We start from the raw sequence: 18,019 nt of genomic DNA on the forward strand, positions 1-18,019 counted from the left end.
GCCTGATTTGCACATCTCCATTGAATTTCATATGATTGTATGGGTGGGTTTATAAGACTGTATTCCAAGTACTCATATCGGCTATAGAGTTGACAAGGAGGTTTCAAGACTCCATTTATTTGCTCTCCTTATTTGCTTTTAACTCAATCAAGTGGATTGTCCAAGCTGCTTCTGTCCCCATCTCTCTTACAACAAGAGAGCTCAGTAACAAGAGAGCTCAGTCCAATGCAGCCAGTGTTACCCCTCAATTTGTTTATTTTTATAATTGGTGTCAAAGGTTATGGAAGGGGGTGCACTGAGTTTAGTTTTTATAGGACGACTGTGAGAAGGTTCTGGTGACTTTTTAAAAGGAATGAATGATGAATGAATGATGCCGACTCCTCTATCTATGATCCCCCACAGAAATGAGCCCAATAACATATATATTTTATGGCTGACTCTTTTACCATAGCCTATACATGGCCCTCTACCAATGTTCCCTATAAACTGCACTCGCGTGTGGCTGCACACCTACAGCACCACCATGTAGAAGAAATGCCTTGCTACGCAGAGACCAAGAGATTGAACTTCAATAAGTTCACCCAATTAGTATGCACTATATAGATTAAAGTTTGTTCTGTGATCTAATCAACATTATATCAGCCCATTTTCATTGCAACAAACCAAAACAAATCTAACTTTGCAAGATTGAGTCTGTGATTTTTGTTGTAGGCAGAGCCAGAGCACAAACGGAGTAAAGTTCTATTGGTCAAGTAGCCCACAAGCGTCTTTCAGTCACCCGCGAGTGAATGCGCTTTTCAGATCAGAGCCGCCTGTGTGCACATTAGTTGATATTCTTAGCTAGTTAGCGAGTTATTATCCCAGTTATAGATTTTGCCAATGCTAATTCTGTGTTCTTATACTCAAACAAAATAAATGGGTATCCAAATCAGGGCCCCTGGGCATGTGCCCGATTGGTAATCCAGCCATGCCTAAAGTACTCCCAAGATCAATTTAGCTTTTATTTTGGTGATTTTCTAGTTCTCAAAGATTATAAAATATATTGGTCAATTATCTTTTCTACAAACTTTGTCTGGTTTAGTCGTTTTAAGTTTAAACTGAAAGCGTTTTTCAAAAACGTGTGTGTATACATACATACAGTTGAAGTCAGAAGTTTACATACACCTTAGCCAAATACATTTAAACTCAGTTTTTCACAATTCCTGACATTTAATCCTAGTAAAAATTCCATGTTTTAGGTCAGTTACCACTTTATTTTAAGAATGTGAAATGTCAGAATAATAGTAGAGAGAATTATTTATTTCAGCTTTCATTTATTTATTTTTTTTACCCCTTTTTCTCCCAATTTCGTGGTATCCAATTGTTATAGTAGCTACTATCTTGTCTCATCACTACAACTCCCGTACGGGCTTGCGAGAGACGAAGGTTGAAAGTCATGCGTCCTCCGATACACAACCCAACCAAGCCGCACTGCTTCTTAACACAGTGCGCATCATGATGCCAGCCGCACCAATGCGCCGGAGGAAACACTGTGCACCTGGCCACCTTGGCAGCTCACACTGCGCCCAGCCCGCCACAGGAGTCGCTGGTGCGCGATGAGACAAGCCGACCAAGCCCTCCCTAACCCGGGCGACGCTAGGCCAATTGTGCATCGCCCCACGGACCTCCCGGTCGCGGCCAGTTACGACAGAGCCTGGGCGCGAACCCAGGGACTCTGATGGCACAGCTGGCGCTGCAGTACAGCGCCCTTAACCACTGCGCCACCCGGGAGGCCCCAGCTTTCATTTCTTTCATCACATTCCCAATGGGTCAGAAGCTTACATACACTCAATTAGTATTTGGTAGCATTACCTTTTAAATTCTTTAACTTTGGTCAAATGTTTTGGGTAGCCTTCCACAAGCTTCCCACAATAAGTTGGGTGAATTTTGGCCCATTCCTCCTGACAGAGCTGGTGTAACTGAGTCAGGTCTGTAGGCCTCTGCTCGCACACGCCTTTTCAGTTCTGCCCACACATTTTCTATGGGATTGAGGTCAGGGCTTTGTGATGGCCACTCCAATACCTTGAGTTGGTTGTCCTTAAGCCATTTTGTCACAACTTTGGAAGTATGTTTGGGGTCATTGTTCATTTGGAAGACCAATTTGCGACCAAGCTTTAACTTCCAGACTTATGTCTTGAGATGTTGCTTCAATATATCCACATCATTTTCCTGCCTCATGATGCCATCTATTTTGTGAAGGGTCCCTCCTGCAGCAAAGCACCCCCACAACATGATGCTGCCACCCTCGTGCTTCACGGTTGGGATGGTGTTCTTCAGCTTGCACGCCTCCCCCTTTTTCCTCCAAACATTACGATGGCCAAACAGTGCGCAGCGTCAACAGTTTAGCAGTGGTGGTGCCCGCGTCAACAGTTTAGCAGTGGTGGTGCCCGCGGCAACAGTTTAGCAGTGGTGGTGCGCGCGTCAACAGTTTAGCAGTGGTGGTGCCCGCGGCAACAGTTTAGCAGTGGTGGTGCGCCGCGTCAACAGTTTAGCAGTGGTGGTGCCCGCGTCAACAGTTTAGCAGTGGTGGTGCCCGCGTCAACAGTTTTCAACAGTTTAGCAGTGGTGGTGCAGTTTAGCAGTGGTGGTGCGCCGCGTCAAGCAGTTTAGCAGTGGTGGTGCGCCGCGTCAACAGTTTAGCAGTGGTGGTGGTGCCGCGTCAACGTCAACAGTTTAGCAGTGGTGGTTTCAACAGTTTAGCAGTGGTGGTGCGCCGCGTCAACAGTTTAGCAGTGGTGGTGCGCCGCGTCAGCAGTTTAGCAACAGTTTAGCAGTGGTGGTGCGCCGCGTCAACAGTTTAGCAGTGGTGGTGGTGCGCAGTGGTGGTGCCGCTTCAACAGTTTAGCAGTGGTGGTTCAACAGTTTAGCAGTGGTGGTGCGCCCGTTTAGCAACAGTTTAGCAACAGTTTAGCAGTGGTGGTAGCAGTGGTGGTGCGCCGCGTCACAGTTTAGCAGTGGTGGTGCGCCGCGTCAACAGTTTAGCAGTGGTGGTGCGCCGCTTCAACAGTTTAGCAGTGGTGGTGCGCCGCGTCAACAGTTTAGCAGTGGTGGTGCGCCGCGTCAACAGTTTAGCAGTGGTGGTGCGCCGCGTCAACAGTTTAGCAGTGGTGGTGCGCCGCGTCAACAGTTTAGCAGTGGTGGTGCGCCGCGTCAACAGTTTAGCAGTGGTGGTAACATAATACTATAGGCTGTGGTGGTCAACAGTTTAGCAGTGGTGGTGCGCCGCGTCAACAGTTTAGCAGTGGTGGTGCGCCGCGTCAACAGTTTAGCAGTGGTGGTGCGCCGCGTCAACAGTTTAGCAGTGGTGGTGCGCCGCGTCAACAGTTTAGCAGTGGTGGTGCGCCGCGTCAACAGTTTAGCAGTGGTGGTGCGCCGCGTCAACAGTTTAGCAGTGGTGGTGCGCCGCGTCAACAGTTTAGCAGTGGTGGTGCGCCGCGTCAACAGTTTAGCAGTGGTGGTGCGCCGCGTCAACAGTTTAGCAGTGGTGGTGCGCCGCTTCAACAGTTTAGCAGTGGTGGTGACCTCAAGATGCAGTGGTGGTGCAGTCTGTAGCAGTGGGTTCAACAGTTTGGTGATTATCCTAGCTGTAGCAACAGTTTAGCAGTGGTGGTGCGCCGCGTCAACAGTTTAGCAGTGGTGGTTTCAGCAGTTTAGCAGTGGTGGTGCGCCGCGTCATTCATCAGTTTAGCAGTGGTGGTGCGCCGCATCAACAGTTTAGCAGTGGGTGTGGATATGCAAACTGTAAATCTGTACTAAAGACAGTTTAGCAGTGGTGAGTGGAGACAGTTTAGCAGTGGTGGTGCGCTTTCGTTAGTGGTGGTGCCCGCTTCCACTGAAGTTTAGCAGTGGTGGTGCGCCAGCTCAACAGTCAACAGTTTAGCAGTGGTGGTGCGCCGCGTCAACAGTTTACAGTTTAGCAGTGGTGGTGCGCCGCGTCACAGTTTAGCAGTGGTGCAGTGCGGTTCAACAGTTTAGCAGTGGTGGTGCGCCGCTTCACGCTTCAACAGTTTAGCAGTGGTGGTAATAGTTTAGCAGTGGTGGTGCGCCGCGTCAACAGTTTAGCAGTGGTGGTGCGCCGCGTCAACAGTTTAGCAGTGGTGGTGCTTTGTCATTCAACAGTTTAGCAGTGGTGTGCGTTTGATTTCTATGATGATCAACAGTTTAGCAGTGGTGGTGCGCCGAGTCATTTTCAGTTTAGCAGTTTGGTGCACAAGATACAGTTTAGCAGTGGTGGTGCGTTAGGCAGTTTAGCAGTGGTGGTCACTCTCAACAGTTTACTGCAGTGGTGTTGCACAACGCGTAATTCATCTACACAGTTTATTAGACAATCTTCTTTACAGTGGTGGTGCTCTTGTGGTTCAACAGTTTTTTAGCAGTGGTGGTGTCACAGTTTAGCAGTGGTGGTGCGCACAATTTAGCAGTTTAACAGTGGTGGTGCGCCGCGTCAACAGTTTAGCAGTGGTGGTGCATGTACAGTTTAGCAGTGGTGGTGCCCGTCAACAGTTTAGCAGTCCTGGTAGGTGTTCAACAGTTTAACAGTGGTGGTGCCCTCAACAGTTTCTGTTACTGTTTGCAGGTAACATAATACTATAGGTCTGCTGTAAGGTAACATAATACTATAGGTCTGCTGTAAGGTAACATAATACTATAAGGTGCTGTAATGTGATTGTGTGTCTTCCTCATCTCTGCTACAGCCTCACACAGCACTCCCAGTCTGCTCTCACCACCGTGACACAGCGCTTTACCCAATTATCTGCCACACTGCACCATCATCTAACACCTGTGGTGCTAGCCAGGGAGGTAACCGTGTGTTGTGGTCGACCCCACCGTGTGGTTGTGTTGCTTTCTGTTTGAGCCAGTCTGACCTGAAGATGCATGTGTGCAGTCTGTTGGCGATGGGTTGTGGGTAGATTATCCTCCTGTAGCAACACGTTGCAGTCTATCATTAAGTAACTAATGCATGGATTTTTTAAGATATAAAAAATGTCGAAGTTACTTGGCAAGTCATTCATCTTTCGAGAGTTGAGCATACAAGTGGATGTTGAAGCCAACATGGCCATTTCGTTTAAGAATGGTGTTTCTATCATGTTAAGTGGATATGCAAACTGTAAATCTGTACTAAAGACTAATTTGCATAGTGAGTGAGGGAGAAACGTCACCTTGCAGATCTTTCTGTTTTGGTTACATTTCGCCCCACTGAAGCTGTTGGTGAAACTGAACGCCTCATAGAAGTCAGCTTGGGTTGACTGGCAGGTTATTCTCCTCTTCACGAAAGTAGATGTTAATATTTGGTTCAAATGGCATTTTCTAAATGTCTAATGTTTTTAGTTTTCTTTGTCATTGAACTGTTTCCACTGCCAGAGATGTGCATGGTTTGATTTCTATGATGATTTCAGTTTGATTGGTTGTGGAGTGATTTTCACTTCTTAAGTTTACACTCACAAGATACAGTTAGTCTATATAAGGTCCTATGTTAGGCCCTAAATTCACTCTCAAACGTGGCACATACTGCAGCCCTAGTGTTATCACAACCTAATTCATCTACACAGTTTATTAGACAATCTTCTTTACAATCCTGCTTCTCTTGTGGTTGAAACTTTTTATTTTTTTACGAACAATAACATTTAAATTTGTATGACACAAATGTTTTTCTTCCACAAAGTGATTTTACACTGTATGGATCACATGTAATTTCATTGTGTTTCCGTTGTCTTGTTTTCATCCTATAGGTGTTCATACACACGTTTTTGGCTGCCCCTCTTTCTGTTACTGTTGCATGTGTTTACTTCTTGTTAATTGCATGCACCTGTCTGTCTGTCTGTCTGTCTGTCTGTCTGTCTGTCTGTCTGTCTGTCTCGACGCTGTCTGTCTGTCTGTCTCTGCAATTCCAGTACTCGGGGGCCTGACTGGTGTCACACTTTTCTCCATCCCTAGCAAACACAGCTGATTTCAACTAATTGCATTCTAAACTGAAGATCATGATTATGTGATTATTGGAGTCGGGTGTGTTAGCTGGGACTGGGGAAAAAGTGTGCCACCAATCAGACCCCGGGGACTGGAGTTGCCCAGGCCTGGTCTAGATGCTGTCTGTCTCATCTTCCAATAGGCTTGCCTTGGTCTTCAGCTCACCACTGTCCCCCTATGGACGGCTATGCATAGGCTCCACTCAAATCAGCAGTCTGTTTTGAGCATTGGGAAGTATGGGAACTAGCCTAGTGCTTGGGGTTTGAGTGCGTGTGGTTTATGATGTGCAGGGTTTGGATGGCTTGTGGTGGCTCACCATTGAAGGGTTGACATTTCATTGTGCTTGTATATGCTTGTACAATAGAGTGTGTGTTGTGTGAGAGTGTAGATTACTGTATGTATTGCTATGGTTTGGGAGGGTTACAATGGTTCCTAGTAAGTTTACAATGGCTTCTGGGGACCCAGGCATGCCTGATATAACACTAATGTGCTAACTCCTTTGTCAATGCCTGTTTAACCTTGGGAGAAGAGAATTAACGCACCAGAAATGGCATGCCACTAATACAGAAGTTATTGAAGGCGGTCACACCACATTGACTAGCTGAGATACTATAGTATTTAACACCTAATTGGTTTGAATCTTCGCTGTTTTTGGTTTATATATATATATATATATCTCATGTAATGACTCAAAGTAGCCTATTTCAACAAATTCAGAGAACAAACTGAATGTAAAGTATTTTCTAACCCTGTATCTTCATCAATCTTATGATTTGAAGCCTGTCTTTTATTTGGCTGGCATTTTGCCAACTCAGCCACCACATAGGACAGGATTTTTTAGCTGCAAGGTGTGGTGTGTGACCAGGTGTGGTGTGTGACCAGGTGTGGTGTGTGACCAGGTGTGGTGTGCTGTGGGGTGAGTTCTGCGGTGGTGTCATGTCCCGTTGTGTGTGGGGTTGGCGTTGAACTGCCCTACTGTGTGCACGTGTATGTGTGTGTGTGTGTGTGTGTACACAAGGTTACATGATGTTGGAGCCTATCTGTTGGCTGACGAGGAGTGCAGTCTGATCCAGCAGGTTCACGCCATCAGTAATGTAGAGGAGTCTATCTACATGGAGTCTTCTGTCCAGCCCTATGGGCCCCAGGCCAGGTAAAACACAGTATGGAGAGTCTTCTGTCTAGTCCTATGGGCCACAGGCCAGGTAAAACACAGCATGGAGTCTTCTGTCTAGTCCTATGGGCCCCAGGCCAGGTAAAACACAGTATGGAGAGTCTTCTGTCTAGTCCTATGGGCCACAGGCCAGGTAAAACACAGCATGGAGTCTTCTGTCTAGTCCTATGGGCCCCAGGCCAGGTAAAACACAGCATGGAGTCTTCTGTCTAGTCCTATGGGCCCCAGGCCAGGTAAAACACAGCATGGAGTCTTCTGTCTAGTCTTATGGGCCCCAGGCCAGGTAAAACACAGCATGGAGAGTCTTCTGTCTAGTCCTATGGGCCCCAGGCCAGGTAAAACACAGCATGGAGTCTTCTGTCTAGTCCTATGGGCCCCAGGCCAGGTAAAACACAGCATGGAGTCAGTCTTCTGTCCAGTCCTATGGGCCCCAGGCCAGGTAAAACACAGCATGGGGCTTCTGTCCAGTCCTATGGGCCCCAGGCCAGGTAAAACACAGCATGGAGTCTTCTGTCTAGTCCTATGGGCCCCAGGCCAGGTAAAACACAGCATGGAGAGTCTTCTGTCTAGTCCTATGGGCCCCAGGCCAGGTAAAACACAGCATGGAGTCTTCTGTCTAGTCCTATGGGCCCCAGGCCAGGTAAAACACAGCATGGAGTCTTCTGTCTAGTCTTATGGGCCCCAGGCCAGGTAAAACACAGCATGGAGTCTTCTGTCTAGTCCTATGGGCCCCAGGCCAGGTAAAACACAGCATGGAGAGTCTTCTGTCTAGTCCTATGGGCCCCAGGCCAGGTAAAACACAGCATTGAGTCTTCTGTCTAGTCCTATGGGCCCCAGGCCAGGTAAAACACAGCATGGAGAGTCTTCTTTCTAGTCCTATGGGCCCCAGGCCAGGTAAAACACAGCATTGAGTCTTCTGTCTAGTCTTATGGGCCCCAGGCCAGGTAAAACACAGCATGGAGAGTCTTCTGTCTAGTCCTATGGGCCCCAGGCCAGGTAAAACACAGCATCTGACAAACTGGGGGCGAAGGGACAGCTGTTTGTCACTGGCTGGGTAGATCCAGGTATGGTGGACGTTGATGTGGCAACGGCAAGCACTGTTGGAGGAGGAGATTGCTGTAGGCTCCGTTATTATATGAAGAAGAGATTATAATGAAGGCTACAGACATAACGAGCTACATCTAAGTACTTTGGCCTCAACCTTCAATAAACAACAGCCTTTGATCTGTTTTCACCCAGTGTACCTGATGGAACTCACTGACTACCTTTTTAATGGCCATCTATCATTAACTTTGAAGGTACCGGTCGATGTCTTAGTCCTACAAATAGCTGGTTGGTCTGGTTTGTGTGTGGCTGCTTGCTGAATAAGCTTTGTTGTGCAGTATGCTGGTGGGAGGAAGGTATTTCTCTTCCTCTGAGGTACATGTCATGGTTAAGCAGGATGGCAGTTGTCTATCTAATGGACACTTCCTGCTTGAATGGGTTAGGGTTTCTGCTGCTGTGTCAGATATCACTGTGAAGATTAGTGTGTGTGTGTGTGTGTGTGTGTGTGTGTGTGTGTGTGTGTGTGTGTGTGTGTGTGTGTGTGTGTGTGTGTGTGTGTGTGTGTGTGTGTGTGTGTGCGAGAGAAAGAATATGTTTGTGAGAGAAAGAATTGTGTGTGAGAGGGAGAGAATGTGAGTGTGAACATGAGATTGTGTGTTTGGCAATTTATAAGTTAGAGCTTTCTGCTAACCTCTGCACTTCAGAAATTCCTCTCGCTTCTAGAGCCTCTCCTTCTCCCCCTCCCCCCCCCTCTCCTTTCCCTCCCCTCTCATCCTCCTGTCTTCCCTCCATGTTGTTGTCTCATACTGTTAGTACTGTATGTTATAGCCAGGGTTGTGCTCAGTGGACCTAGAAACTGAGGCACTATATTCAATCAGTACAGTCAAAATGCTTGTTAATTTCCACCTCGTGTACCTATTGAATGTGACCCGGACTTAGGGCTTTTCTCTTGTTCCTGTTTCCCTAGCAGAACCTCCTCCCCGTCCCTCACTCTTTCTGTCCATAGCCAATACTTTCCTCGCCTTTTAGGTTTCACCCAATAAATAGGAGTTATTGTCAGATTGACCAAACAAATCTAATGTTCCAGTAACAGCCACTCACATGTTAATGTATGCGGTACTGCTCGCATCACAGACTTAGCCTGGTTAAACTAACTGAACGCTGAACTCCCCATTCTAGAGAAGTGAAACAATGGTGAGCGCAGCGTTCAGTCTGGTTTAACCAGGCTATCACAGACTAGCTCATTTTCAGAAGACAGTTTAACTAGGCTGTCTTCTGAAAATGAGCTAGTCTGTGATAGTATATCATGTTTAACCAGGCTAACTCATTTTCAGAAGACAGTATATCATGTAAAGAGGTTGTATTGGTACTACAACATTGGTACTATCGAACAGTTGGACTGTACCTCTGTTTTTGTAGACATTTGTTTAGGAAGCTCAGAGAACATAACTTTGGTTTGTCATTTGTCAACATGTCCTCATGTGATTTGGAAACGAGGCTGTATTGTTGTATTCATTTCTTTATCCCCCCACTCCCTCTCTTTATCCCCCACTCCCTCTCTTTATCCCCCCACTCCCTCTCTTTATCCCCCACTCCCTCTCTTTATCCCCCCACTCCCTCTCTTTATCCCCCCACTCCCTCTCTTTATCCCCCCACTCCCTCTCTTTATCCCCCCACTCCCTCTCTTTATCCCCCACCCCTCTCTTTATCCCCCACTCCCTCTCTTTATCCCCCCACTCCCTCTCTTTATCCCCCCACTCCCTCTCTTTATCCCCCCACTCCCTCTCTTTATCCCCCCACTCCCTCTCTTTATCCCCCCACTCCCTCTCTTTATCCCCCCACTCCCTCTCTTTATCCCCCCACTCCCTCTCTTTATCCCCCCACTCCCTCTCTTTATCCCCCCACTCCCTCTCTTTATCCCCCCACTCCCTCTCTTTATCTTATCCCCCCCCCTTTATCCTCCCTCTCTTTATCCTCCCCTCTTTACTCCCTCTCTTTATCCTCCCTCTCTTTTCCCCCATCCTCCCTCTCTTTATCCCCCTTTATCCCCCCCTCTCTTTATCCCCCACTCCCTCTCTTTATCCCCCACTCCCTTTATCTCTTTATCCCCCCCCCCCCTTTACTCCCTCTCTTTATCCCCCACTCCCTCTCTTTATCCCCCCCTCCCTCTCTTTATTACTCCCTCTCCCCCACTCCCTCTCTTTATCCCCCCATCCCCCACTCCCTCTCACTCCCTCTCTTTATCCCCCACTCCCTCTCTTTATCCCCCCACTCCCCCTCTCTTTATCCCTCTTTATCCCCCTTTATCCCCCCTCTCCCTCTCTCTCTCTTTATCCCCCCACTCCCTCTCTTTATCCCCCACTCCCTCTCTTTATCCCCCACTCCCTCTCTCCTTTTATCCCCCCCTCTCTTTATCCCCCACTCCCTCTCTCTCTTTATCCCCCCACTCCCTCTCTTTATACTCCCTCCTTTATCCCCCACTTCTCTTTATCCCCCACTCCCTCTCCCCCACTCCCCTCTCTTTATCCCCCCCACTCCCTCTCTTTATCCCCCCCCCCCCACTCCCTCTCTTTATCCCCCCCCCCCCTTTATCCCCTCCCACTCCCCCTCTCTTTATCCCCCACTCCCTCTCTTTATCCCCCCCCTTTATCCCCCACTCCCTCTCTTTATCCCCCCTCTCCCTCTCTTTATCCCCCCACTCCCTCTCTTTATCCCCCCACTCCCTCTCTTTCTCCCCCCTCTTCTCAGGCACATGGCTCAGGCAGACCTGAAGAGCTCTACGTTTTGGCTAAGGGCAAGCGTGGGGGCAACCGTGTTTGCAGTCCTGGGCTTCGCTATGTACAGAGCTATCCTCAAACAACGATGATCAAGACAGACACAGGATACATGAGATGACCCTTGACCTGCCCCCCACCGCCTAGTCTCTGCCCGTTGACCCCTCATCCCCTCCCTGAAAGAAAACATGATCTCCAACATCCCACAATCCTCTGCTCCCCTTTCCCAAAAAAGAGACAACTACTGAATGAAACGGAACTTCCAGCCGATCTGAACCAGCCCTGATCCCACATCCACCCTACCGGAGAAGGAACAAACTGGAGAAACCATAGATTGATTTTATATATTTGAAACAGAGAAAAAAACTTGTCATCAAATGTTTTTTGTTTTTCTTTGGGGGACAAAATGTCACCACAAACTCACATTGTATTTTTTGAACACCATCTAATCAATCTACTGCAGGCATTCTGGTATCGTGTGATCTGGTTGAGTCTTGGGGTTTTTTCTTCTCCAGGTCAGACAGTAGCAGTTGCTGGTTGTTTTTAAATCTGTGTAGAACCCGGCCTTTTTCTCAGGTCAGTATTATAGCTAGCTGGTTTGACCCCCAGAGCCCAGGAGAAAGCAAAGAAGGCAGCCGCATACAACTCACTACAAAAGGGACTGAAAATATTTGTTTATAGGTATGTGTGTGTATATATAAATATATATATTTGCTCGGGTACTTAGAGAAATACCCAACTAGATTACGGCGTGAACAAAGCTTGCCAGGATCAAAGCATTCAGTTCTGTAACACCTCAACAGTGAGCCTACAGGAAGAGCTGCAAAGTCAAAGCCATTTTTAACGTTGAAAAGGTCATGGGTTTCGTGCACGCGTTTCAATTGCTATTAATTTATTAACCTGTTTTCTTTGGTTTATCAGTTTGGAATGGTTTGTTCAGCATTGCATGAAACAGACGCACTTCAAGAGGATAATTCATTCATTTCCCATGTGTTTTTGTATATCTAGTATTATCAAAGCCGTTATTAATAATGACATCCATCATTCACTAACTCTGAAAGACAAGACTACAACATTATCATGACTGCTTCTTCCTCGACTTGTTTTATTTTCCTGTTTTTAAAATAGCTTTTTTCCTTTCATATTCTGATTCTATTTGTCTGTTCCACTGTTATGCCTCCAGATTACACTATGTTATTAACAGCCATGCAGTGCACCTCTGACTCCCTCCTTGGACCATGGACGGAACTGTTTATTCTCATTGACTTTTCCAACATTTACAATAAAGAACTGTGTGATCTGATACAGGTGTCTGCAATATGATTTGATCCATTCATATAACATACACATTATCCCCCCTCAAACTATTCCCTATCTTTTAGCAGTGTCAGAACAGTGTGTAAATGTTGGAGTCATCTGATTTCTTCAAATCCACCATACTTACATTTTCATTGTACAACATGTCACGAAGTGTAGCCTGCTTTTACTAACATTGAATCCTTTGAAGAATAATGTTCTCTTCATTGAGCTCAAAATTGTCAGTGGACAAACACCTCAAATGTGGGTACATATAATGGCTAGGCAGGCGCGTATAGTTCAACACACAGTCAACGTCAACTTGACCTTAATATCCCATACGTTTCTATAACGAGTGACTGAAGACAAACATGGGGACAAACAAGCATTTTGTGTGTCAGAATGGAGAAGTGGGCAGGTGATGAAGCCAGTGATATCCCAGTTCTCAGTGAAAGGGGGAAGTCACCCATCGACTAGTGATACTGAACAAGAACTAATAACAGGATTTAGTACAAGTGATAACTTCTGAAACGATGTCAACGGAGAGGCAACAGCTGCTTTTCGAGGGCTTCCTGAAGAAAAGGAAAGATACAATGGTAAGACAAAGCTCTCAAAAATGTAGAACAACTTGTCACATTAACAGCTCAATTACTGGACTCAGTTTACTTGGTAGTTGTTGGGGAAATGTTAGATATTACTGCACTGTCTGAACTAGAAGCACAAGCATTTCGATAAACTCAAATGAACACCTGCTGGCCACGTGTATGTGACCAATAACATTTGATTTGATGTGTTGATGGATACTTACAAGTGATCGCTTTTCCAATAGTTTTGTCAACTGCTTTCTATTTATGCCAATATATTCCATACTACTGTGTTTTACTCTGTTATTGCCAGTCAGTCATGGTTTGTATCCAGAATCAGGTCTTCACTATCTGGAGGGACACTGAGTCTGTAGGGATACTGAGTCTGGAGAGACACTGAGTCTGGAGGGACACTGAGTCTGTAGGGACACTGAGTCTGGAGGGACACTGAGTCTGTAGGGACACTGAGTCTGGTAGGGACACTGAGTCTGGAGGGACACTGAGTCTGGAGGGACACTGAGTCTGTAGGGACACTGAGTCTGGAGGGACACTGAGTCTGTAGGGACACTGAGTCTGGAGGGACACTGAGTCTGTAGGGACACTGAGTCTGGAGGGACACTGAGTCTGTAGGGACACTGAGTCTGTAGGGACACTGAGTCTGGAGGGACACTGAGTCTGTGTTTTTTCTCTTTTAGAAAATGAAGTGGTCAACCTATTGGTTCAGGCTCCAAAACACAACATTATTCTTCTACACTAAGAAACATGGGAGTGCTGTGAGTATCAGCTGTGAGAAATCCAACGTTTTCAGGGGAAGTTGAATGTTATTTACACTGTTCAAAGTAGTAATAGTCTTCTGATATTCTCTGTCCCCCACAGTCACACCTAAGAGGCCTGTACTACATCTACACTGTAAGTCAAACTGATTTGATTTGGTCTGAAAGCCTTCCTGGTCCTTCTAGCCAGACAGACAGGAACAATTGCCCTGGACTTTGTTCTACTTTCCCTTGTGTTCAATGAGCATTACCCACTATTCCATATGCCCTAGTTACAGCTGCTTAATAGTATACTATTTACAAGTATGTATAGCACTTTATGTCTGAAATAGAAGTGTTGTTGTTGGGTCAGGTGCAGTCTGTGCGTGAGATCCAGAGGGAGAAGCGTAAGCACTACGTGTTTGAAATCACCATGAAGAATGGGAAGAGGAAAGTACTGGTGAGTCACACAGACAGCTCTACTCCCACTTCAGGTGTACAGAACCGTGTGGTGTGGGCTGTGCAGGCTGCCCTGTTGTTTCAGGATGTGGTCTGTTTACTAGTGTCACTACAGAACCGCGTGGGCGCCGATGCCTGTGTAGGTTTAACATGTTGTTTCAGGATGTGGTCTATTACTGTCACTTCCAAATAGTCATCTTGGGGAATAGAACCAGAGACCTTTTGATTATTAACCCAACACTCTTAACCACTAGGCTAAGTCCTACCCAGCTGTGTTCTACAGTACTTGGATTGCTTAAAGTCATTTAACACTTCCTCAAACAACTAAGGATGATCTTTTTAACTCAGACTGTAACAATGTACTAGATTCATCCCTGCTACCCCCTGACCATGTGTCTGCAGGCTGCAGAGACAGGGGATCTGAGGAGGGAGTGGATTGGCCAGCTGTGGAGGGCCATGCATCTCTCAGGCCCAGGGGGAACAGACCCAGGCTGCATACGGTAACAGAAAGCTCAGGATTATTGAGACACTACTGCACTGTTTGTCATTACATTACACTAGTAATTTATCAGGAGCTCATACCTAGAACGACTTCCAAAAGGTTCATTCAAATTAGGCTAAATAACCTATGAGCATCGTAAGTTAAACCTTAAAAAATAACTGTTTGTAACAATCACAGTGCTAGAATAGATTAAATCTGTGCAGGTGTATTTGAAGCCTGAAACTACTAAATAGATATGGGAGGATTTGCTATGCAGACAGCACAGGAGGTTGGTGCCACCTTCATTGTGGAGGACGGGCTCGTGGTAATGGCCGGAGTGGAATTTGTGGAATGGTATCAAACACATGGTTTCCGTTCCAGCCATTATTATGAGCCGTCCTCCCCTCAGCAGCCTCCAGTGGCAGACAGAGCCTATGCAACAGCTGTCTAAGATAATACTTTATGTATTCCTGGTGAGCATTTGAGTGCCTTGGAATGCATTATCTGCAAAAATGTTGGTTTAATAAAATATATTGGGAAACATCAGTTTTATTTCTGTCCATTTGAGTGTTGCCTGTCCATCTGTTTTGTCTCCAGACAGCAGGATGTGAGGACTGATGACCTGAAGGCCAGAGGTCGCTTCAGCACCTATAACAGCTCAGAATGTGACAGCATGATGGAACCACTGGGGGTTCATCGACCCCTCTCTGCACCCCTCAACCCCTCCACCCCTGACCAAGACCTCGACCAGGGACACAGGATTACCCACTGCCTCTCTGGCCCCCTCACCCCTGACCAAAATGTGGGGCACAGGGCTACCCTCTCTCTCTCCCTCACTGACGAGCTCAGTAATGAGGAAGCCATATGCCAGAACACCATCTCACATTGTAAGTAGAGCATCAATCCTCTGTAAACTCAGCAAACTTAAGTGGAATTATGTTTGTTTTTTCATTCACATTTGCTGTGCCAAGCAGTTGGCGGGAATCAATGGTTTGGTTGTGTCGTGGAAAGAGGAAATGGGCACGTTGTGGCATTTAATGCTTTGGTGGTGAGGTGGGGAGCCAAGCTGTATCTTCAGCTCTGAAATATGGCAACATCTTTTCACTGTAATTTCAGATGTAGAGGAGGATGAAGACAGTGTCCATAGATTTAGAAGGAGATGTGACGAGGAGAGAGATGAAGAAGAGGAGGAAGAGTGTAAGGAGGAAGAGGATCAGTATGACATTCTACCAGCCCCCCGGAACTGTGAGTACTACCCTCATGGTCACATCAGTGTGTCATAAATCAATAAATTATCCATCATAAATGTCATAAATTCTTCCATTATGGAAACCACTGTATATGATACAAAATACAAGTAGATATCATCATATTACATCATCATATTACATGATAATGACTTATGTTAATGGTCTGTGTTTGATAAATGACCAAAAACCTGCCTGCTATTTCCTCTGTAGCTGAGTATCACATCAACCAATCAGATGAAGACTTGACTGACGGAGAGGACCTCTATGACTTCCCACTGTCCAATAGGAGGGCAAGTGACCGCCAAGGTGAGATTATGAAAATGTTTATTTTTCAATTGATTGCGTTTTAAATTAATTCAATATTTTTCATTTGTTTACCAGCAAATTTAAATGTATTTGTGTTTATTTTCATGTTCTATCTCAGATTATAGGGAGATGACAGAGAGCATCTATGACGTCCCCAGTTCCCTAATGAGGAAAATGTCTGAACACACACTTGGTGAGTATGACAGCAGCGTTCTTGTTCTAATTCCCTTTTCATACATTTCTGTTTTCTGCTCATTTTATAGACACACAAATGTAAGGGCCCTTTCAATCTATATCCTTGAATAGCACGGTGTAAAGGTCATTTACGATTTTATGTTTTATTTATCCTTTATTTAACTAGGCAAGTCAGTTTAGAACAAATTATTATTTACAATGACGGCCTACCCCGGCCAAACCCAAACGACGCTCGGCCAATTGTGCACCGCCCTATGGGACTCCCAATCACGGCCAGATGTGATGCAGGCTGGATTCAAACCAGGGACTTCAGTGACGCCTCTTGCACTGAGTTGCAGTGCCTTAGACAGTTGAGCCGACATATGTAGCATTTGCCGTGAATGCAGTCTCCGCTAAGAAAGAAACATTGCCTTTAAATGTAAATCACGCTGTAAGGCTGAACTCCCGCGATACGGATTGAATAGAGCTCTAACATATCCTGAGAATGGTATACTTTTATTTAAAGGAATGTGTAGAACCAGAAGCAAAGTAGACACTATTTCCCCTCTATCTACCCCATGAAAATCCTAACCAGACTCATCATCAGTATTAACAGAAACACACACGTCTTTGTCCCTCACTCTCATAGCAGAGCCTTACCCTGGAGGTGAGATACTGGTGGAGGACAGGGGCCTCCTGGATGACATGATGGCCAGTCTGGGTGGAGGGACGGTGGGCTGGATAACAGGTGCTTCTACTGTGGAGCCCTATGGGCTGGCTCATCATGGCTCTTAGGACTGGTATATAGTATAGACTCTGGATAATATAGACTGAATGAGTTTTCCTCATTCAAATTGTTCTATAAAGCTTGACGCATTCTGTTAGAGATTTAAATATGTTTACATTTTATGAAAAAAAATTGAATTTGTCATGATATTCTATTCTATTGACTTCTCTTTTAATACAATCTACTGTCAAGGAAATACCATATTAAATAACTAACTTCATACTGTCAAAGTGTTCCACTTAGTATATAATGTCAGGAGAGAGGTACTATAGTATTCAGGCAGACCCTATCCTTCTTTTTTAGGAGGTAGATCAGCTTTAATACTGCAGATACATTGTGTCTTCTATCAATGTAATTGTCTGCATCATTTCCAATCACACATGTATATTTTTTGTAAATATATAGAGTATATATTATTTTAAATATATAAACATTTTAAATATATTTATCTTCTTTATTATTTTCCCCTAACCCTACCACCCCTCCCTTAATTGGAGTAAACAAATGAAATAGATTTGACTTCTTTATTAATTTCCCTAACCCAACAATACTTAGGCTTTCACTTCCAGGTTATACATACTACATACATTTAATGGAAAATATATTTTACATTAGATATCTTCTGTTTGTTTTTAGTCCCAGCCTTCAGCTACCCTCAACCCCTCCCATCTACAGTGAGGGGGGAAAGTATTTGATCCCCTGCTGGTTTTGTACGTTTGCCCACTGACAAAGAAATGATCAGTCTATAATTTTAATGGTAGGTTTATTTGAACAGTGAGAGACAGAATAACAACGAAAAAAATCCAGAAAAACACATGTCAAAAATGTTATAAATTTATTTGCATTTTAATGAGGGAAATAAGTATTTGACCCCTCTGCAAAACATGACTTAGTACTTGGTGGCAAAACCCTTGTTGGCAATCACAGAGGTCAGACGT

At 45.5% G+C, this 18,019-nt stretch overlaps 1 protein-coding gene and 1 non-coding gene across 44 annotated transcripts in view; both read left to right on the top strand.

The window, feature by feature from the left end:
- rhot1a (ras homolog family member T1a) overlaps positions 1-12,295 on the top strand; it is a 31,843-nt gene extending 19,548 nt beyond the window's left edge. For 2 of the 43 annotated variants that reach the window (XM_052517808.1, XM_052517810.1), the window contains 2 exons: positions 5,769-5,843; positions 5,876-7,162. In XM_052517808.1, coding sequence (XP_052373768.1) covers positions 5,769-5,835 — 67 coding nt within the window. In that variant the 3' untranslated portion in view covers positions 5,836-5,843; positions 5,876-7,162. Of the gene's footprint in view, positions 1-5,768; positions 7,614-7,662; positions 7,967-8,016; positions 8,069-8,118; positions 9,771-10,966 lie in introns of those variants that run through there. The other 41 variants (XM_052517807.1, XM_052517809.1, XR_008135742.1 and 38 more) reach the window with 40 other exon arrangements.
- Positions 12,296-12,849: 554 nt separating this feature from the next.
- Positions 12,850-13,987, top strand: LOC118381299 (uncharacterized). The gene is made up of 3 exons (XR_008135774.1): positions 12,850-12,884; positions 13,568-13,645; positions 13,749-13,987. It is a non-coding gene; the product is annotated as an uncharacterized LOC118381299 (transcript).
- The last annotated feature ends 4,032 nt before the right edge of the window (positions 13,988-18,019 follow it).

The sequence above is a fragment of the Oncorhynchus keta genome, unplaced genomic scaffold, assembly GCF_023373465.1.
Source record: "Oncorhynchus keta strain PuntledgeMale-10-30-2019 unplaced genomic scaffold, Oket_V2 Un_scaffold_9739_pilon_pilon, whole genome shotgun sequence".
Taxonomy (NCBI): Eukaryota; Metazoa; Chordata; class Actinopteri; order Salmoniformes; family Salmonidae; genus Oncorhynchus; species Oncorhynchus keta.